At 34.7% G+C, this 21,707-nt stretch overlaps 1 protein-coding gene across 2 annotated transcripts; it reads left to right on the top strand.

Annotated features, from left to right (window-relative positions):
* The first annotated feature begins 28 nt into the window (after positions 1–28).
* On the top strand, positions 29–16,873 carry LOC133181756 (U3 small nucleolar ribonucleoprotein protein MPP10-like). 2 transcript variants are annotated; one of them, XM_061316341.1, is made up of 10 exons: positions 29–152; positions 3,436–4,123; positions 4,976–5,079; positions 6,055–6,310; positions 12,667–12,808; positions 13,105–13,172; positions 13,445–13,579; positions 14,513–14,734; positions 15,100–15,330; positions 16,713–16,873. In XM_061316341.1, exons 1-10 carry the CDS (start codon positions 70–72, stop codon positions 16,863–16,865), a joined length of 2,082 nt encoding a protein of 693 aa, XP_061172325.1. In that variant the 5' UTR covers positions 29–69; the 3' UTR covers positions 16,866–16,873. The 2 variants fall into 2 exon arrangements, with proteins under 2 accessions (XP_061172325.1, XP_061172323.1); XM_061316339.1 differs by having other exon boundaries at positions 6,052–6,310.
* Positions 16,874–21,707: the final 4,834 nt, after the last annotated feature.

Here is a 21,707-nt window from a genome sequence, read left to right as displayed (position 1 = left end):
GTTACGTGACTTGAGTTTACGACATCAATTTTTGGGGGCTCTTTTGGTAATTAGTCTTACCAATGAAAGATGGCCACTCACATGGAAAACCTCATGTCAAAAATATTACGTGATTTCTTACAGTGTGCTAGCAAGCCCGAAGAGTTTTTGAGGTAAATTCAATACACTGAAAACCCTTTCTCTGTCTCCTTCTCTCTCAGACAAAAGGTGTCATATTTACAAAACTAATAAATTTGCAGATTTACACAGGTCCGACACAATCTCTTGATTTAGCTATAGATCTATAGCTTTATTAAGCTATTTAGAATAGCTTGATTTAATTATTTTATCACACTTTTTTCTTAAATGTGTTATTTTCTCAGCATGCACAAAAAGTAGCACCTGATGGTGCAGTGATAATATTCAACCTTGATCTCTTCTGAAAATAAAGTCACTCATCAAATTTTGTCTCCTTAAGATACTTTGTATTCAAAGTTCTAAGAGTTTTGGGGCTATATAAAGGAATTGATACAGTTACTTCTTCAATGAAATTATGAAGAAGGCCAATTATGGTCAACAAGGTGATTGATTTGTTATGATTCAGTACAATGAGTAGTTAGAATAATCTAACTGTGTCTCGGGACAAGCCCTCACCACAGTTAGAATACGTCCCATATACTTGCAATGTAGCAAATCGGAGTGAATCCACTCCGAAATGATTTTGAAGAATACAAAAGGAGTTGTACTGAAAATAACTACCAAATTAATCATAACAACCCTTTTTGAGATTGTATATGCCTTTTAACCTAAAAAATAATCCATATAAATATGAAAATTCAACTCATTTTCTGAACGTTTTTTCCTCGCTTCAAATTTAATGCCATGTTGACATTCGGATCTCTCTGGATTGTTCATAGAAAATGCACAGAGTTCCAGTTAACAACCGTGTTTATTTTGCAACATTGCCAATACACGGAACGAATTCTATCTTTAAACGGGGTCCGTAGGACAATATCATTTTAACGATAGAACGTTCTATCTATACAATGAGAAGCAATCATGCTTATCCACGTCTCAACGCACACAAGGTCGAATACAGTTACTCAAACAATGGAAATTCATCTTTTGCTTGAAAGTATTCAAATGCTGCAATGTTAAAACTATCTTTGATAGGAGTTGTTTTGATAGCCCATAGTACATTTATGAGTATAGTCAAATACTTGTGACTTTTTGTCTATTTCTTACAAAAAAACAACATTTTTCTGAAAAACTACACATAAATAGCTTTATCAAGCTATTTTGAATAGCTTAATAAAGCTATATAGCTATTTCAAGCTATATAGCTAAATCAAGCATTTGTTCTGGACCTGTACCAAGTTATTAAAGTTATACCACTTATTTATGTCTCTGACTCTCTGGTTGTTCAATTCAGTTCATTTATTGACAACACCATCATACATTGGCATATAGTCATGAATACAACAAACAATAACATACATAAAATCAATAAAAAAAAAATACTCAGCTTTCCTTTGAGTCAGAAAGTTTGTTGTCTGTGCATTTCCAGATATGTAAGAATTGCAGTTCTTACACATTGATAGCTTTATATTTCCCTAAAAGGTGGGTCAAAGTCATTTTTCAAAGACTTGATTCAAATACTGTATACAAAAATCTATTCAAAATTACCATGAACTTTTAAGCTGTAATCGGTTAATCACAAATAATTAAAAATCGCTTGCATTACAGTAAAATCACTTCATTTAACACCTTGCTTGGTTTACCTACGTAACTTTATTTAGCTTCTCGGAGTAGCTTGATTTAGCTTTTTTATTGCAAGTTTTCCCAACAAAAATTCTCTAGTACATGTATGTGACTACTAATATTTGCACTATGGACTTTTAAAAAAGCAACTCAGAGCAAAGGTAGTTTAAGCATTGCGGCTTTTGAACATTTTTAAGCAAAAGATGTATTTCCTTTGTTTGAGTAACAGACCCTGGAAAGGGGGGGGGGGCACTATGGATGATCAAAGTACATAGGAGAAATCTTCAAAAATCTTCTTCTCAAGAACAGCAAAGCCAATATCAGTCATATTTATATGGAAGCAATTATAGGTAGTGTATAGATTCAAATTGGTTCAAATCATCACCCCCGGGGTAGGGTGTGGCCACTATGGGTGATCAAATAAAAAGGAGAAATCTTTAAAAATCTCAAGAATAGAAAAGGCATGACTAATTATATATACAAGAAGTATCCTCAGTTAGTTTAGATTCAGGTTTGTTGAAATCATAATCTCTAGGGGAAGGGTGGGGCTACAATGGGCAATCAAAAGTTTTACATTGGTATATACAGGAAAAATCTTTAAAAATCTTCTTCTCAAGAACAGCAAAGCCATGATCAGTCATATTTCCCGGTATATGGAAGTATCCTTAGATAGTGTAGATTCAAATTTGTTCAAATCATGACACCGGAGTGTAGTGTGGGACCACTATGAGTGATCAAACATGGATATAAATAAAACAAATCTTTTAAATCTTAAGAAAGTGAAAGCCGTATTAATCATAGTTATATGTATAGTGAAGCATCCTAGTAGGTGTTGATTCAAGTTTGTTCAAATCATGACCTCTGGGGGTAGGGTGTGACTACAATGGGGATCAACGTTTTACAGGGCATATATACATGTAGAGGAAAAATCTTTAAGAATCTCTTCTAGAGAAAATCAAAGCCATGATCAATCATACTGTTAACGCACTTTTCTCCACAGGGATATAATTTCGAGGAATCATAATTTCTTTTCAATCCTTGTGTAGAAAATTACGCAGAACTTCTTGGATTGCCTTTGTATGTCTTTTATGCACTTTTAGTACGCTGTGACAAATTTCCGTGGAAAACTTGTGGCCGCATACATAACGTAAATTAATACCACGCGGAAAAAAAGTACATCTATAGTACTTATATGGAAGCATCCACAGGTAGTGTATGTTCAGTTTTGTTCACGTTATGACCCCCGAGGTAGGTTGGGGCCACTATGGGTAATCAAAGTTTTACATAGAAATATAAATAGGGAAAATCTTGAAAAAATCTTCTTATCAAAACCTGCAAAGCCATGATCAGTCATATTTATTTGGAAGCATCCTCAGATATTGTACATTCAGGTTTGATTAAGTCATGACTCCCCGCGATAGGATGGGGCTACAATGGGTTTTACATAGGAATTTATGGGTAAAAGAATCTGTTGATGAACAAGAAGGGCCATAGCTACTCAGATGAGCATTGTGGCCCATGGACCTCTTGTTTGACTTTGATTCAAAAAGAATAATTAACCCATCATAGAGTTCCTTGAGTTGATGCTGTAAAATTTTATATGAACCAGTGTTCAAACTACTACTGGTATATATATGCTAGTTACATCCAAAATCAAAGGAAGGACTATGAAATTGTTTGTTTTTTTTTTCGTAGTGCACAACCTCAACTTTTTGCCCAGTTGAAGAACATCACAAAGTCTCTGTATGATCTTAGTAAATCGGAAGAGTTTGGTCAAGTTTGGAGTGAATCGGCACTTCCTGAACTCATTGTGGATAATTTTGATGAGGAACAGATTTGGCAGCAGTTAGAACTTCAGAACAGTGGAGTGATTGATCATTTATTAACAAAAATAAGTCATTTAGTAACAGCTGTAGAGAAACAACCCACAGAAAGATTAAAATGTAAATCAGACAAAAGTTATCCAGGTGACAAGAGAACGGTAAGTTTTGAGGAGGTTGAAAAAGAAGAGGAGGAAAATATTGTCAGTGATGACAGTGACAGAATTGTGTTCAAAGGGAATAATGTGTTGGACATTGAAAGTGATGATGATAGTGAAATTGACTTTAAATTTCCAGAATCAAATCTGACTCTCTTGGAGGATAGGGAATCCGAGACAGATGAGGAAAACCTGATTAACAAAGAGACTTCTAAATCAAAAGGAATGGAGAACAAGAAAAGGCAGGGGAGGAGTGTGGTGGATGACAAGTTCTTTAAGTTGGCGGACATGGAGAGTTTTCTGGAGCAGGAGGATGCTCGAGAGGAGAGGAGGAGGAGGGGAGAGGAGAGTGATGAAGATGAGGAGGATGTTGATATGTTTGCAGACATCCCTTCTGATGAGGAGGTTCGGAAGTGACTTTCTGGTTTTTATACGTACATGTATACAGTCATTATGGTGTTCATCAAAAGAACAAGGTTCACTTAAGGCCTTTTTTGGCCCTGTGAATTTCTGAAAAACTGAAACTGCTTAGTTTTTGTTGACAGTGCATTAAATTTCATTTAGACATTTGGCGATTGCGAATCTACCAAAAATGACGTAATTTTCTGGCTAGTCAATGCATAATGACGTCATGAAATGCATCATTTTCCTCATATCCTGAACAATTCTACAAAAACAGCCAATTTTTAAAACTATTTTTTGATATTTAATATAGAGCGCAATCTCTGATCTAAATTATACAATTTTTTACTGATATAACCGTTTCTGAGGATTACAAAACATGTTTTATTTTTTAGATCAGAGGGTGCGCTCATATTATTTTTCTTCTCTGAAAGTAATTAAATATACCTGTTTTCCTTAAAAATTCAAGAACATTGCAATTCAATTGTTTTCCAAGACCTGGATTTTAAGGAGAAAAATTTTAATAGGAAATGAAAGCACTAAGTCTCTACTTTATCTTGATGTTTAAAATGGAACATAAGGTGTTAGTTAATAAATTGGTATATCTACAGGGCCATTTTATGCATAAAGTGAACCTAGCTCTTTCCCATAGTTATGTAGAGTGTACATGTAATATTTTAATTTCAGTCAATCTTCAAAATTAACCCCAGTGATGATTGATACAGATCCGTTATCAGAAGCATTATTGTTTAAGGTTTTGCAACTCAATTATAGCTTAAAGTAGTAAAAACTGTTACTATGTACAATTTTATTGTTTCTAAATATGTGATATAAAATAATGATAAATGGTTTTAGGAAGGAGAAAGTGGGAAGCAAATGTATTATGAAGACTTTTTTGATCCTCCCGAGGAAATGGAGAATTCAGACAAACAGAAGAAAAAGTCAAAAGATTCCAAGCGGTAATTCTTATGAGGCATTTTTCCTTTCATTATTTAAAATTGAGTAAATTTACTCTCCATCTCTAGAATTCACATAGCAAGAAATTCTAGGAAAATCATACATATTTTATCATATAAACTTTTATAAGTTTTATAAGTGTCATGTAGAGGATGCATCTACTGATAATTAATTGAAACTCTTGCCAATTCGGCCACCTGATATTAATATCTGTGGACCTGCTCCAGATCCTAGATTTCAGTTTTGGGTAGGTACATGTACTTGGTAGCAAGATATTTTTCTCTCCATGTGACCAAGTCTAAGAAGTGTGATCTTCATGATGACCTGCCAGTCATTATTGTGAAACTGTTTTTGTGGAAGTGTTAAACTCATTATTTTCAAGATCTTGAGGAAAATTTTCTCACAAACCCCATCACCCACTAAAGAATGTTTTAGGTTTTGAGCTTCTTCACATTGTAATTTAATTGTCCCTTGTGATATACAGTAGCATATTTTCATGAACTATATTCTGGAAGTTCACATACCCTGGTACATGTATTGTAAAATTTAGCACTACAGGAATTTAGACCAGAACATATTTTTGAAGAAGGAAAAATAATGGAGACAGTTGATTTTTTTCATTAAGTTTGATGAAAATTAACCAGATATTAAACCAGAGATGTAAAGATAACAGAAATTCAAAAGACAGCTAATGATGAATAAATACCCCGCTAGTAGAAGTTTTGAAACCATTAATTTAAAAGCATTTTTCCAGAATCTCGCTATTTTTAACTCAAGAACTTTTTCTGCAGTCCCTTAGACTTTAGAGTTTTTGAAAGTGAAGTGTTAGAGCAAGGTACCGCAAGTGAGTAATAATATGGTCTGTAAGCCTCTTGTTAAAGATAAAATGCTTTGAGTCATAGAGCATCAAAATGTCATAGGTAAAAGATGTAATATTTGATACAATATTTGACCAAAAATTTTACCTTTGGAAGTAGAAAAGACCACCAAGAAGAGAAGAAGGAGGAGGAGGGGGAAATGTTTGAGGAGGAAGAAATGGATGAAGATGATGGTACAGAAGAAGAAGAAGGGGATGATATTGAAGATGATGAAGAGGAGGATATTGAAGAAGACAATGCTATCAGACAGAAACCTAAGGATCTCCTGGACTCTGATAGTGAGGGTGAAGATCCAGATGATGTTTTGGGCAGAAAACCACAAGAAAAATCAACATTTGAGAAACAGCAAGCCCAGGTAATGAGTAGGAGTGAAACGGTTCACCGCGGTATCGATGCACCGCGGTATTTTTTCTCAGTTTGATACACGGTGCAAAATCTCTAATTTTCGGTTCGGTTCATTTTTCGGTCGGGATCGTTATTCAGTCGGGTTTGGCATAAGGTATAACACGTTACTCAGAATAAATAAGTATAGAAAACGTAAATTTTTGATGACTGATAGCTTGTAAAATAATTTTTGACAGTCAAACGATTTTAATCAATTTCTTCTAGTCAATTTGCAAATAAAATTCGTAAAATATGTGACTAGATTTAGAAAAAGAAAGCATAAAACAACGTAGAATTTGTTTCCTTCTATCAAAATGTATCGTATCGAAAATAACCGAACCGAGACAAAATTATACAATACGTATCGAACCGTGAAGGAGGTGTATCGTTTCACCCCTAGTAATGAGATTTGATATTGTCAGCTTTGTCAACATCTTGTGCATTAGAATGGGGGTAGAGGGGGAGGGGGTCAATTGTCACCATATTGAATGAATTTAATAGCTACCTGGGTTATACTGTAAAATGTAGTATGGAGCAGTTTACGCTTTATAAACCACAAAGCAGTTTATAAAATAGTGTAAACTGTTCCAAAGCAGGTTATACTGTATAAATTGGATAGTTATTAAATTTTGTTTTGATTATGCCCCCGTAATCGAAGATTCGGGAGCATATAGTTTTTGTCCTGTCTGTCCTTCTGTCTGTCAGTCGATCTGTTTGTCTGTATGTTTGTCCACAAAAACTTTAACCTTACCCATAACTTTTGATTGGTTGGAGGTATGGCTTTCATATTTCACATGTGTATTCCTTGTGACAAGACCTTTCTTTGGGTACCATTGTATTTGACCTTTTGACCTTGATCTTGGAGTTTGACCCACTTTTGCAAAATTTTATGAGACTTTTACCTTGGCCATAACTTTTGAACAGTTGGAGCTTAGGCTTTCAAACTTCACATGTGTATTTATTGTAACAAGACCTTCCTTTGAGTACCAACGTCTTTGACCCTTTGACCTTAACCTTGGAGTTTGACCTACTGTTGTTAAAACTTTAACCTTGGCCATAACTTTTGAACAATTTGTGCTAGGTCTTTCATACTTCACTTGTATACTCCTTGTGAAAATACCTTTCTTTGGATACCACCAACTTTGACCTTTTGACTTTGACCTTGGAGTTTGACCTACTTCAATTTTGAAAAATTTAAACCTTGACCATAACTTTTGAACAGTTAATGCCAGGGTTTTCATACTTCACATATGCATTTCCTGTGGGAAGACCTTTCTTTAGATACCATTAATTTTGACCCTTTGACCTTGACTTTGGAGTTTGACCTACTTTTGAAAAACTTTAACCTTGGCCATAACTTTTGAACAATTGGTGTTAGGTCTTTCATACTTCGCATATGCATTCTTTGAAACAAGTCTCTTTAGATACCAACAACTTTGACCCTTTGACTTTGACCTTGGAGTTTGACCTACTTCAATTTTGAAAAATTTAAACCTTGACCATAACTTTTGAACAGTTAATGCCAGGGTTTTCATACTTCACATATGCATTTCCTGTGGGAAGACCTTTCTTTAGATACCATTAACTTTGACCCTTTGACCTTGACTTTGGAGTTTGACCTACTTTTGAAAAACTTTAACCTTGGCCATAACTTTTGAACAGTTGGTGTTAGGTCTTTCATACTTCGCATATGCATTCTTTGAAACAAGTCTTTTTAGATACGAACAACTTTGACCCTTTGACCTTGAACTTGGAGTTTGACCTACTTTTGAAAAACTTTAACCTTGGCCATAACTTTTGAACAATTGGTGTTAGGTCTTTCACACTTCACATGTATATTCCTTGTGACAAGACCTTCCTTAGGATACCAATAATTTTGGCATTGACCTTGACCTTAGAGTTTGACCTACTTTTAAAAAATTTAAACCTTGGCCATAACATTTGAACATTTGGTTCTACAGCTTTCACATTTCACAACCATGTTTATCACTTGTGACAAGACCTTCCCTTGGGCACCATTTGACCTTGACCTTTCTTTGTTACTTAACTTGGAAAAACTTTAACATTCGCCATAATTTTTCATAGGTTTGTACTAGTACTAGGGCTTTCATATTTCACAAGAGAAGACCTTTCTTTGGGTACCAACATTTTTGATTTCTTGACCTGGAGTTTGACTTGCATTTGAGAAACTTTAACCTTCGCCATAAGCTGCCATACGGGGGCATCAGTGTTTCACAAACACATCTTGCTTTTTATGCCCCGCCATGAATATGGCCGGGGCATATAGTGTTTGTCATGTCCGTCTTCCATCCTTCTGTCCTTCCGTCCTTCTGTCTGTCCTTCCGTATGTCCTTCCGTCACACTTTGCGTTTAGCTCTGTTCAAAGCTCAGTTTCAAAGACACTATCCAAGATATTTTTATCAAACTTCATATGCTGATAGATAATGATGAGAGCTATGCAACTGCATCAACATTTTTTGACCTTGACCTTTCCTTTGACTTGACCTCACTTTTCTTAAATTAGTGTCAAACTTCATATGCTGATACATACTGATGAGAGCTATTCAACTGCATCAATATTTTTTTACCTTGACCTTTCCTTTGACCTTGACCTCACTTTTCTTAAGTTAGTGTCTTTAGCTCAGTTTTAAAGAAACCATACATAGTATTTTTATCAAACTTCAAATGCTTCAGACCCTAAAACGTGCTTCTACACCTCAGAAACGAACCGTACCGTTCCGTGCAAGAAGCGTACCGTACCGTGCAAGAAGCGTACCGTACCGTACACAAAGCGAACCGTACCGTACACAAAACGAACCGTACCGTGCAAGAAGCGTACCGTACCGTGCACAAAGCGAACCGTACCGTACACAAAACGAACCGTTCCGTACAAGAAGCGTACCGTACCGTGCACAAAGCGAACCGTACCGTTCATGAATAATTTTTGAAATAATTATGCAAGCCACGCCCCGATCTTACGATGACCAATTACAGGAAGTAATTTTTTTTATTATTTCTTTCGACGCAGCGCCCGTTAAAGAAGGATGGAAAATAACTTAGAGATTCAAAATATTATTATTTAGTTCCATGCATCTGGACTTACATCTGTTAATATAAGGAAACTACTCAAAACTAATTACGACTTCAAAACAACTCGACAGAGTGTGAGGCGATTCCTTATTCGCTATGCATGATCGGGTTGTGCTTGACTAACTTTTTTTCATATTAAATGCAGCATCGTAATATTTTCGTGTACAATTTATAATAAATAAAAGTGAATTAAGTACTTTATCGTTTATTTCTATAGCTTTACTCTACCCTATTCTTGTCTCTATGGACGTTCTCGGAAACTAAGACAAATTGAAAAATGTATTAGGATTCTGTGCTATTTTCCGAAATCAAGCCCTTAGTTTCATTTTTTATTCATGTAAGTAATAGTTTTAGGGAGAAATGATTACAAAAAAAAAAAAAAAAAAAAAAAAAAATTACGAAACTAAATTGTCAATTTGAAACCGGACATGTTCAAATGTAAACGCCTCTCAATCAATAGAAAAAAATAAAAGCGATGTATATATAAATAACTGTTGGTTTACACTCTTCTGACCAACCTAAGATGTTATCGCCAATATAACATACTGTCAAAAGGTTCGATCGCCACATTTTCGCATGGAATTTTCAGTTTAATACACGTAATCAAAAAAAAAAAAAAAAATGGATATATGTCAGAATTAATTTTTATTTAAAGTATTTTCCCATTTCATTTGCTTTATTCACTGAAACCTGCAGGTAAAATATGTTACCTGGAATTTACACGTAAAGCCAAGATTAATCTTTTTCTTTTAATGATTCGTCCGTGCATGCATGTTCATCCATTTTTTTTTTAAGAAACACTGTACATTTCTTGACATGATCTTGTTATCTAGACTGACGTCTTTCCATACTTTCGTTATTTACTCTAAAACATTTGAAAATTTCGATCAAGTATTGTCACCACACGTGCACAGGTAAAAACTTAAACTGTGTATATTGAACCGTATCTAATCCCGTTAGTCCAAATATGCCTACATTCACACGTGTATCAACAGTTTGCTGTCTTATACAGTAAGTCTACAACAATGAACCCACCAGTTTTAATCAGCAGATAAGTAGGATTTCATGTGCAGACAGCTTTTTTTTTTCTAGATCTTCAATACAAAAGTTGGAGTTTGACAAGGAAACGAAGGGGGGGGGGGGGGGGGTAGCACCCGGCATGGGCAAATTATTCATTTTCAAAGTTTTTAAGGACATACATGGCTGCATATTATTTATTTTTTAGGTAATTAAAAACGGACTATTTATTTCTACCATTTTGACATATTATTTATTTCGGAAATCTTTCTTTGCAGTCAATATATATTAATATACATTTATACATTGTAGATGGAATTGAAGCTGTCTTAACCATTTTCTCGATTGTAACTTCCCTTTAAAAAGCATTTTTACACACTGATGGAAAACTTATGTAAAAAGGAAAACAATTCCGCGCACAAAAATTAAGTTATTTTTTGCACTAATTGTGTGCACTTCTACCGATTACTTTTCAATGTATTTTTCCTAGTGAGCCAAACACCTAAGCAATCTATGTAAAAAAAATAATAAAATAAAATTCCTCACAAATTAATATGAAAACAATAACTTATTTTTTTAATTGTTTCTTTGATCATTCGGTCAAGAGAAAATTTTTGTTGTTGTTTGTTTTTGTTTTTTTTTAATGAAGCAACAGCGGCAAGAATGTAAAAAGAATGGTAGACGAAATGAAAGCATGAGGGATTTATAAAATCAAACTCATTTGTTTAAAACTGTGATAAGTCAGTATTTAAACTAATAATTGTATTCAATTAGGAAAATTGAAAGGAAATAAAAAATATATGTACGATTATTCTTTAAAAAATTACAGAAAGGCCTTTATGGCGACGCAACCAAAATATTTTTTTTCATCCTTGTTATGCAGTGTTTGTTGATATGTTCGATCTATTTCAAAGTTATTGAACCATAAGGAGATGGTGTACAAAATGATAATAACTAGACAGCTAAAATTATTCATTTCAAAAATTAAAAGTAGTTCGAATACAGAAAGTAAATTAAAAAAGATACAGTTAATAAGACGACTAGTTACATGTAATAACGAAAACACAGCTGTAAAAAGGAAATATTTATAACAGCTTTGACTAATTAAAAACAACTTATTAAAAATGCTTGCGATACCGTCCTTCCATTTATATAAAATAAAGAAATTATAATAAAGAAATAAACGACTTTATGAAGTAGCCAATCATAAACTAAAGCGTACAGGCTCCGCCCACTTAATTTACATACCGTTCACCAAAGCGTACCGTTCACAAAACGAACCGTTCCGTGCAAGAAGCGTACCGTACCGTGCACAAAGCGAACCGTACCGTACACAAAACGAACCGTTCCGTAGAAGAAGCGTACCGTACCGTGCACAAAGCGAACCGTACCGTTCACAAAGCGTACCGTTCCGTGCAAGAAGCGTACCGTACCGTACACAAAGCGAAACGAACCGAACCGTGCAAGTGGTGTAGTAGCACGTTTTAGGGTCTGTAATACATGATGTAACCATTTCAACTGCATCAACAATTTTTGACCTTGACCTTTCCTTTGACCTCACTTTTTTTTAAATTAGTGTCAAACTTCATATGCTTATACATACTGATGTAAGCTATTCAACTGCATCAATATTTTTTCACTTTGACCTTTCCTTGGACCTTGACCTCACTTTTCTCAATTTGTGTTAAAATGTTGCATTACTAATATACCCTCGGCGGGGCATTCATGTCCTATGGACATATTTCTAGTTAATAAGTTACATGTAGAGGGTGCATCTACTGATTTAAGTTCTTATGATTTAAAAATAAAACAATATCCCTTTCAGAAACGACTTCATATTGTACAGAATTATAATGTCAAGTGGATTGATATATTTTTGATGCACACATATTGTGACATAGGAAACACAGGTTATACAATATATTAAATCTAATTTTTCTATCAGATGGCACATAACAACCAAAATTAAAATATATATATTTACATTCCACATGTATTTTCGTTATAAAGTGTGTGGAAAACTTAAGCATTCAAAACACCATAACATGGATGGGGAGGTCAAAAGGTTAAGTTAATTTTTATTTTGACGTCACTAATTATGTACGCCATGCAAGTGCATGAGCAAAAATCACAGTGATGGCTGTACAGACAAATTTTCATAATGCGCTAAGACATTTATTGGATCAAAATTCATGCTAACAAACTACCTACATTTTTCAGCTCAGGAAAAAAATAATAAAAATGGAGGAGGCAAGTCTAGCAGAAAAACAATGGCAACTGGCAGGAGAAATTGGAGCCACGGATCGACCTGAAAATAGTTTGTTAGAAGAACACCTGATGTATGACCAAACTGTCAGACTTCGTATGTAAAATACTAATTCAGTCTGAATATATGTACTTGTTAATTATATTGCTTGCTATGTGTGATTTACATATAAAGATCTCAAACATTTTTGAAGTGAATAAATCAAAACTTTATTTTTCATTAGAGATAATGACTTTGTACAGTTTTTTTTTTGTTTTTGTTTTTGTTTATTTTTTTTTTTAAATATTTGAATCTCAAACAGTTATGAAGTGACTCAAAAAACTGTGTGTATATGAGATGGTGAATTTGCGATTAATTCAAAGTGAATTTCATAAATAAATTTCCTTTGACAGCCCCAGTGATTACAGAGGAAACAACCCAATCCTTGGAGAGCATCATTATACAGAGAATAAAAGACAAGGTGAGATATAACAGATTGTTATGTTGTGTTTATAACACCAACAATTCCATCAACAGATGTATGTCACAAATAACATTGTAGATTTTTTATAATTACTATATGCAGCATTAAATTTGCACAAGATTATCTTTGCAATAGAAAAAATGTTCTACTCCATTTTGATTTCAGTTCTCTGTACATAAGTCATTTTTCAACAATTTTCATCAAATGTAGGCATATCAAAGAACATTCTACTTAGACTTCTTTCACAAAAACATACTATTATTCTGCAGGCCTTTGATGATGTGGAGAGGAAAGTCAAACCCAAAGAGAATCCATTCGAGTATAAAAAGAGGATTGTACTGGACCAGGAGAAGAGCAAGATTAGTCTTGGGGAGGTGTATGAACAGGAATATCTCAAACAACAGGTAGGTGAGCAGAAATATCTCAAACAACAGGAAGGTGAGCAGAAATATCTCAACAACAGGTAGGGGAGCAGAAATATCTCAACAACAGGTAGGTAGGCAGAAATATCTCAAATAACAGGTAGGTGAGCAGAAATATCTAAAACAACAGGTAGGGGAGCAGAAATATCTCAACAACAGGTAGGTGAGCAGAAATATCTCAACAACAGGTAGGTAGGCAGAAATATCTCAAATAACAGGTATGTGAGCAGAAATATCTCAACAACAGGTAGGAGAGCAGAAATATCTCAAATAACAGGTAGGTGAGCATAAATATCTCAACAACAGGAAGGTGAGCAGAAATATCTCAACAACAGGTAGGTAGGCAGAAATATCTCAAATAACAGGAAGGTGAGCAGAAATATCTAAAAGAACAGGTAGGGGAGCAGAAATATCTCAAATAACAGGAAGGTGAGCAGAAATATCTCAAACAACATTTACAGGGAAGTGAGCAGGAATATTTCAAACAACAGGTAGGTGAGCAGGAATATTTCAAACAAAAGGTAGGTGAGCAGGAATATTTCAAACAACAGGTAGGTGAGTAGAAATATCTCAACACCTACAGGTACATGTAAATGAGCTGGTATAACTCAAACAACAGAACATGGGGAAAATTAGGAGGAATATATCAAAACAACAGGTGAGTGAGCAGGGATATCCCAATTCTCAAACAACCTCTACAGGTAGGTAAACAAGAAAATATGAACACATGTGAAGGAGCTGGAATATCTCAAAAGATACTGGTAGGTGATGTAAACCCTCAGTATACAGTCCTAGTGCATCAAACAACAAATATTTAGACTGTAACAGGCAAATTCATTTGTTGGTAAGGGAATGGTAACTCAGATTTAAAAATGATATTGCATGTTTAATTTGATTGTGTGTTATTTTGTACAGAAGGAGGAGGGGGAAGAGAAAACAGAGCCTCAACATGAAGAAATCAAATCAATGATGCAGTCCCTGTTTGTCAAACTGGATGCTCTGTCCAACTTCCATTACACCCCTAAGGCAGCAGCTCCGGAGGTGAAGATAGTGACAAACCTGCCCTCAATAATGATGGAGGAAGTAGCTCCTGTAACCCAGGGTGATGGAACTCTGCTGGCTCCTGAGGAAATCAAGGTTTAAGACTGCATCTACCCATTTTTTATGTTGCTATCTCCCTTAAAGAGTACTGTAGATGTACTTTTTTCCACATGGTATTAATTTATACTATGTATGCAGTCAGAAGTTTTCCATTGAAGTTTGTCACAGCGTACTTTAAGTTCTCTCAAGGGAAAACCGTAGCATGCTTTGTTGCTGTAGAATGACATAGATTTTCTCAGATTTGAAGTTTATACTTTGATAAGAATAAAGTATGTTTGAGATAAGGTCTTCAAGTTAAAAGGAAAGGTGTGTGTTGATATAAACCAAGAATATACAAGAAAGAAAAATTAATGTTAAAATTAAGTGTGTATTAATTATGAGTATAATCTGGGAAATTACAGGATAAAAAGAGAGGTGAGCTAAAAGGAAAAACTGAGGAGACGGAGACAGATAGGAAATCTCAGAGACGGAATAAAAAGGCCGAGAAGAGGAAACGACTTAGGGAGAAAAAGAGACGACAGGCTTTAGTGGAGAAATTAAATCCTGGGCTTGGAAACAAATATAGCAAGGAAAAGGCCATCAAAGAGTTAGAGAAAAGCAGCAAGTCAGGATCAGGGGTCACCATGCTCAAGGTCAGGGTTATATACAGTCAAACTTGTATTAAGCAGTCACCTGCGGGAATCATTAAAAGTGACCTTTATAGAGAGGTGACCTTTGAAAAGAGGTTCATCTTTTTTCAAGAAAAATTCTTTTCCAATTTATGTAAGTTCTGTGTTTTGAAACACTACATCATAGAATATAAAAGAAAGATGTGCTTTGGAAATCGATGGTCTCAGTTGTATTTTTAATTTAAAAAGTCTCAAGATTAAGTTCAAGATAAATTTGATGACTCCAACAAAAAATATATTGTGTCTAATAGGGCACTGCCATTATCTTCCCTCCAAACAACAACAAAACTTTCTTTTATTATAAGATTACATTATCATGTTGTGCCATGAATAAAATGCAATATATTTTTTTTATCTAAACTGCCTCTAAAAAAACAAGTTTAGTTAGTCCTGATAATTGTATGTAAATAGAAGCGTAATAAACAGACAAGTCATAATATTCTTAGTTTATCAAAGCAGTGCACAATACAAATTGATATCAGATTCACAGGTGTTGTGACCAATGAAGCGTGACTAATCCTAACTGTCCTCTTACCTAGTTGAAAATCACGAGATAATCAGGACACTTTGAGTAAATAAAACAGTTAATTAGGGTTTCTACAAATAATACATTTCCTATGTGTTAAAAACTGCCTGTCATGCGTGTACACAATTACACCTATAGGAGTTGGACATGCCAAAGTTGAACTAATAATTAGGAAACACCTAATTATTGTATCCATTAATAGATAAATGTAAGGATGCCTTGTGTATCATTCAGAATTTTTTTTAACCAGATTCCAATTCAATAAGATTAAGATTCTCGTAAGTCCGTTTTCCCGATAACCTTTTCGGCCACTAGCACCCTTGTTTAGCTTTGTTAAATGAATAAATAAATTATCCAATATTTTAAATGGTTTTAATAAGGCCAATTATTTTTTTCATGATCTCACTACACACGACCAATTTACATTAGTGACAAAAATTGCCAGTCACCAGACTTTAGATCTGGTCACGTGATCGGACAAAATGGCCGCTTTATACGAGGGAAAAAGGCGATTTTACATGAAATTTGATGACCGCTGACCGCATTATGCAGGTGACCGCTTAATAGAGTTTCATTATATAGGAAAAATCATTGGGAGGAAATAAAATGACCGCATAAGACAGGTGACCGCTGGATAAAGGTGACCGCTATGACAAGTTTGACTGTATTGAAAAGAAATGTTTCATCTTAATTTCTAAGAATTTTTGAAATATTAAATAAAATTATGTTATTAAAATTCTATAATCTTATGCTTTTATGTAATGTTTTGCATTATAATGATAGAATACTATTTGATGATTTACATCTTGTGTACTTTTAGGAGGACAAGCATGCTGGCAAACAGAAACTTGGATCCTCCAGGTCATTTTTCACACAGCTTCAAGAGGATGCTCAGTCACAGATCAAAAAACGAAAAACTGGTCCCAGCAGTAAAAAAACTGTACAGAAATCTGCCAAAGTATATAAATTATGATAAAATGATACATGTATCTTGTTTTGCTTCATATTGGAATTATCCTTCTGACATAGGGGATTAACTAATTTTAGAGGGAATCCCAGCTGATGTCTTATTTATGGGGAATCCAGCTAACCAGTAAAGTAAAAAATACAAATGTCACTCATTTAAAGATTACAAATATGGTATAATTCTAAGGAGCCCTGTATTAATATATTTCTCATCTTTGTTTACTGTCCATCTGTTAACACATAACCCATGTACCTTTTAACTAACATATACCTGTATTAAGCCCTTTGGGCTTTATGGGATTTGATCACATGACCAACCTGTGATAAGTTTAAAAATGATTTCTTATTTCTTAAATCAATCTTGATCAAATCAAGGTCCATATGACTAGAATGGGGCCACATTGGAGTAAAAGTATAACCAAAAATCGCTAAACATCATTTGAGAAACGACAAAAACAAAATCATGAATATTAATATTCAAGAATACCCATGTGCTCTAAATTTAAATTTGTTCAAATGAAGCCCAAGGGGCTAGGATGGGGTAATAATAAGGGATCAAATTTATTAAGAAACAAGAGGCCCAAGGGCCTTAAAGGTCACTTGGGTATAATGTTACGATTCATAGATTAAAACAAAATAAGCTGATAAATAAAGCAATGTTGCCCAAAGCAAGAGAAATAGGATAATCAGGAATCGGTAAAATATTAATTTAGTACACGATAACAAATCGTAAAGTTGATCTACTTACTTGCCTGTACTTTCCCCCAGTTATCACTATCCTCATATGGACTTAACAAAACAATAGTTCAAGAGCACTATTAGTTAACCCATTTCATTCCCCCTTGCAGTGGCCTCTCTTTGTCTGTAAAGATTATTTATTGTACAAAGATATGGTATATTTGTCCCATTTTTATTTATCTATAAGTTAAAAGTTTACCTGACCATTAAATCTATGATTGTACTTTTGTATTGAATATTATAAAATTTCTTGTAGAATTCTGTTATTCAGTTGTTAGCTCTTCTGAGCCAAAGGCTCAAAGAGCTAATGCTATGGCCATTTGTGTGGTGTGCATAAACTTATTGGAAAATGGGTCATATCTCAAGAACCCCTTAGTCAATTTTTTTCAAATTTATCATAGTATCCTTGGCCCAAGGGCTTTCATTTATACCAAAACTAGGGAATGTGTCCCTTAAACAAGGGGAGATAATTAGGGAAATAAAAACAATAGTAGTGGTTGCTAAAAAATCTTCCTCTCAAGAACCACAGGGCAGATTATCACCAGATGAGGATATGTTGTAGATTTAAAAATGTTCAAGGCATCACCCTGGGGTAAAGGGCATGGTCTCAAGGTCACTCTCAAGACCAAAATTACAGTTTTGTTTCATCTTTGATATTTTGCCCACTATAAGGCCTAAGATCATCAAATCTTGTCAGTTGATGCATCTTTGGACCTTGTCATCTTGACTCAAAAGTAGGTGACAGTGACCTACTTTTTGAATATTGCAGGTATTCATTTTAATTTTGATGCATAACTTGGATACTTTGAAGCTTATGACCATCAAAACTTGTCAATATATGCATCATGGGACCTTGAAGTGTGTCAACTAAAAGGTAGGTCACTGTGACCTACTTTCTGAATTTTATGGCTAATCATTTTCTAAACATTAAAGGTCATTATTTCAGATACCAAGAGGTTAAGAATCATCAAAACTTGTATGTTGATGCACTTAGGGGCCTTAAAACATTTAACAAAAAGTAGGTTGCTGACCTACTTTTGGAATTTTACAGGTATTCATTTTCAAATTGTTTAAGACACATATTTTGGACACTTTGAAGCATAGGATCATCAAACTTTGTCAGTTGAATGCACCTTGAGTCCTCAGAGTGTGTCAACCAAAATGTAGGTCACCTTGACCTACTTTTGCAATTTCATGGCTTAATTTAAATATTTCAGATACTAGTTAGCTAAGAATAATCAAACTTTGTCAGTTGATGCATCTTGAGTCCTCAGAGTGTATTGACCAAAAAGTAGATCACCTTGACCTACTTTTGTAATTTCATGGCTTAATTTGAATATTTCAGATAGTAATTGGCTTGGAAATATCAAACTTTGTCAGTTGATGCATCTTGGGTACCCTGAGTGTGTCAACCAAAAAGTAAGTCACTGTGACCTACTTTTAGAATTTGAGGGCTTTTTTGCAGTTATCAATTGGCATAAAGTCATCAAACTTTGTCTGTTATACAGTTTTGGTCCTCAATGTGACCTACTATTGGCTTTTTCAGTTATTCACTGGCTAAGAATCATCAAATTTTGTCAGCTTATGCATCTTAAGTCTTTAGAGTTTATCAACAAAAAAGTAGGCCGCTGTGACCTACTTCTGCAATTTCATAGCATAATTTGAATATTTCAGATACTAATTGGCTTGGAATTATCTAACTGTGTCAGTTGATGCATCTTGGGTACCCAGAGTGTGTCAAACCAAAAGTAGGTCACCATGACCTTATTTTGGAATTTGATGGCTACTTCAGATAGTAATTGGCTTAAAATCATCAAACTGTCATTTGTTGCATCTTGGGTCCTCAAAGTGACCTACATTTGGAATTTGATTGCTATTTCAGATACTAATTGCCTTAGAATCATCAAATTTTATCAGTTAATACATTTTTGGTTTCTTGGAGTGTTTTGACCAAAAAGTAGGACACCATGACCTACTTTTGCAATTCATGGCTATTTCAGATAGTAATTGAATTAGAATTATCAAACTTTGTCAGTTGATGCATTTTGGGTCCTCGGAGTTTGTCAACCAAAAAGTTGGTTACTGTGACTTTCTTGTGGAATTCTTGATGGCCTTTTCAGTTACTTATTGGCTTAAAATATTCAAACTTTGTCAGTTGAAGCAAGTTGAGTCTTTGGAGTGTTTCAACCAAAAAGTAGGTCACTGTGACCTACTTTTGCAATTTCATGGCTTAATTTGAATATTTCAGATACTCATTGGCTTGGAAATATCAAACTTTGTCAGTTGATGCATCTTGGGTACCTAGAGCATGTCAACCAAAAAGTAGGTCACTGTGACCTACTTAGGAATTTGATGGCTATTCCAGAGAGTAATTGGCTTAGAATCATCAAACTATGTCAGTGATGCATCTTGAGTCCTCAAAGTGTGTCATCAAAAAGTAGGTCACTGTGTGACCTACTTTCTCAACTTCATGGCTAAATTTAAATATTTCAGATACTAATTGGCTTAGAATTATCAAACTTTGTTAGTTGTTGCCATGCTGACCCACTTTTGGAATTTCAAGGCTTTATCCTTATATATAGGTTAGCAAGAGGCTTAAAACAGATGAAATTATTGGTTGTACAATTTTCAGAAGAGTGATTCTTGTTCTTTTAAGTTACATTATTTACAGTGATTAACTATTATAGGCAAATGGCAAAGGGGAATAACTTCTTTCAGTAGAAATTAATAAATTGACCAAAGGGTACAGACTTTCAAAATCTGGTAAAAACACCCCTGCTTATTGCAATTTTATATACTCTATTTTTCTCCTAGATGCCTAGGAGAAGAGGAGAAGATTTTAAAAGAAATAATGCATTTTCACTTTATAATCATTAGAGCCCCGCCCTAACACCAGAACCACTGACCCAGGGGACAAGAAATTCACAACTTTGGAAGAGGCACCCTTCCTCATCATAACTATGCATTTAGTTTGTTTGCTTAATACCTAGGAGCAGAGAAGAAGATTTTTAAAGAAATAATGCATTTTCACTATATATTCAACAGAACCCCATCCTAGTACCAGAAAACCTGACCCTGAGTTCATGAATTCACAATTTTAGAAGAGGGTTCAATGCTTATTACAGTCATGCCAACAGTTTGACTGCTTGATGTCCAGGAGTAAAACATAGGTAATCAGAGATTACAGAGCTCACCTCAACGAAAGTTGTCTTTAAGTAAGGCAACGTTCCACCCTAAACTAATAATCTAGGAGTGTGCATCCCTAGATGCAACATTTATGCAATTTTGGTCTGATAGGGCTTGCAGTTACTTGGGAATAGACTTATCTGAAAACTTTAAACTAGTCACTCATCCAGAAAATGTAAGTCAAATCCAGTATTCGAAGCAAGTTTGAAGATTGTTCGTCCCTTGATGCATCATCCATGCAAGTTTGGTTCAGATAGGCCTTATAGTTACTTGGAAATGAGATCTGCTCCAAAAACTTTAACCTGGTTATTCATCCAGAAAATGTAGGTCAGATCCAGCATCCGAAGCAAGTCCAGTAGTGTGAATCCTTAGACATATCATCCATGCAAATTTGGTCAATATAGGGCTTATAGTTACTTGGAAATGACATCTGCTCCAAAAACTTTAACCTGGTCACTCATCTGGAAAATGTAAGTCTAATCCAGCATCCGAAGCAAGTCCAGTAGTGTGCATCCTTAGATGTATCATCCATTCAAGTTTGGTCAATATAGGGTTTATAGATAAGATACTTGGAAATGAGATCTGCTACAAAAACTTTAACCTGGTCACTCATCCAGAAAATATAGGTCAGATCCAGCATCCGAAGCAAGTCCAGTAGTGTGCATCCTTAGATGTATCATCCATGCAAGTTTGGTCAATATAGGGCTTATAGTTACTTGGAAACGAGACCTGCTCCAAAAACTTTAACCTGCTCCAAAAACATTAACCTGGTCATTCTTTAGCTGAAATTGCAGCATCTGAAACCTTGACTGGTACAATAAAACACACTAGAAGCATCCTCCATGCATCTCTGACTAATATAGGCCATAGAAGTACTTGAAAAGAACACTGCTCCAAAAACCTTATCCTGGGACGCCGACGGTAT

The sequence above is a fragment of the Saccostrea echinata genome, unplaced genomic scaffold (genome assembly GCF_033153115.1).
Source record: "Saccostrea echinata isolate AGI-Se365-2 ecotype Australia unplaced genomic scaffold, CSIRO_AGI_Sech_v1 ptg000009l, whole genome shotgun sequence".
In the NCBI taxonomy this organism is placed as follows: domain Eukaryota; kingdom Metazoa; phylum Mollusca; class Bivalvia; order Ostreida; family Ostreidae; genus Saccostrea; species Saccostrea echinata.
This window is presented reverse-complemented; position numbering and strand designations above follow the sequence as displayed.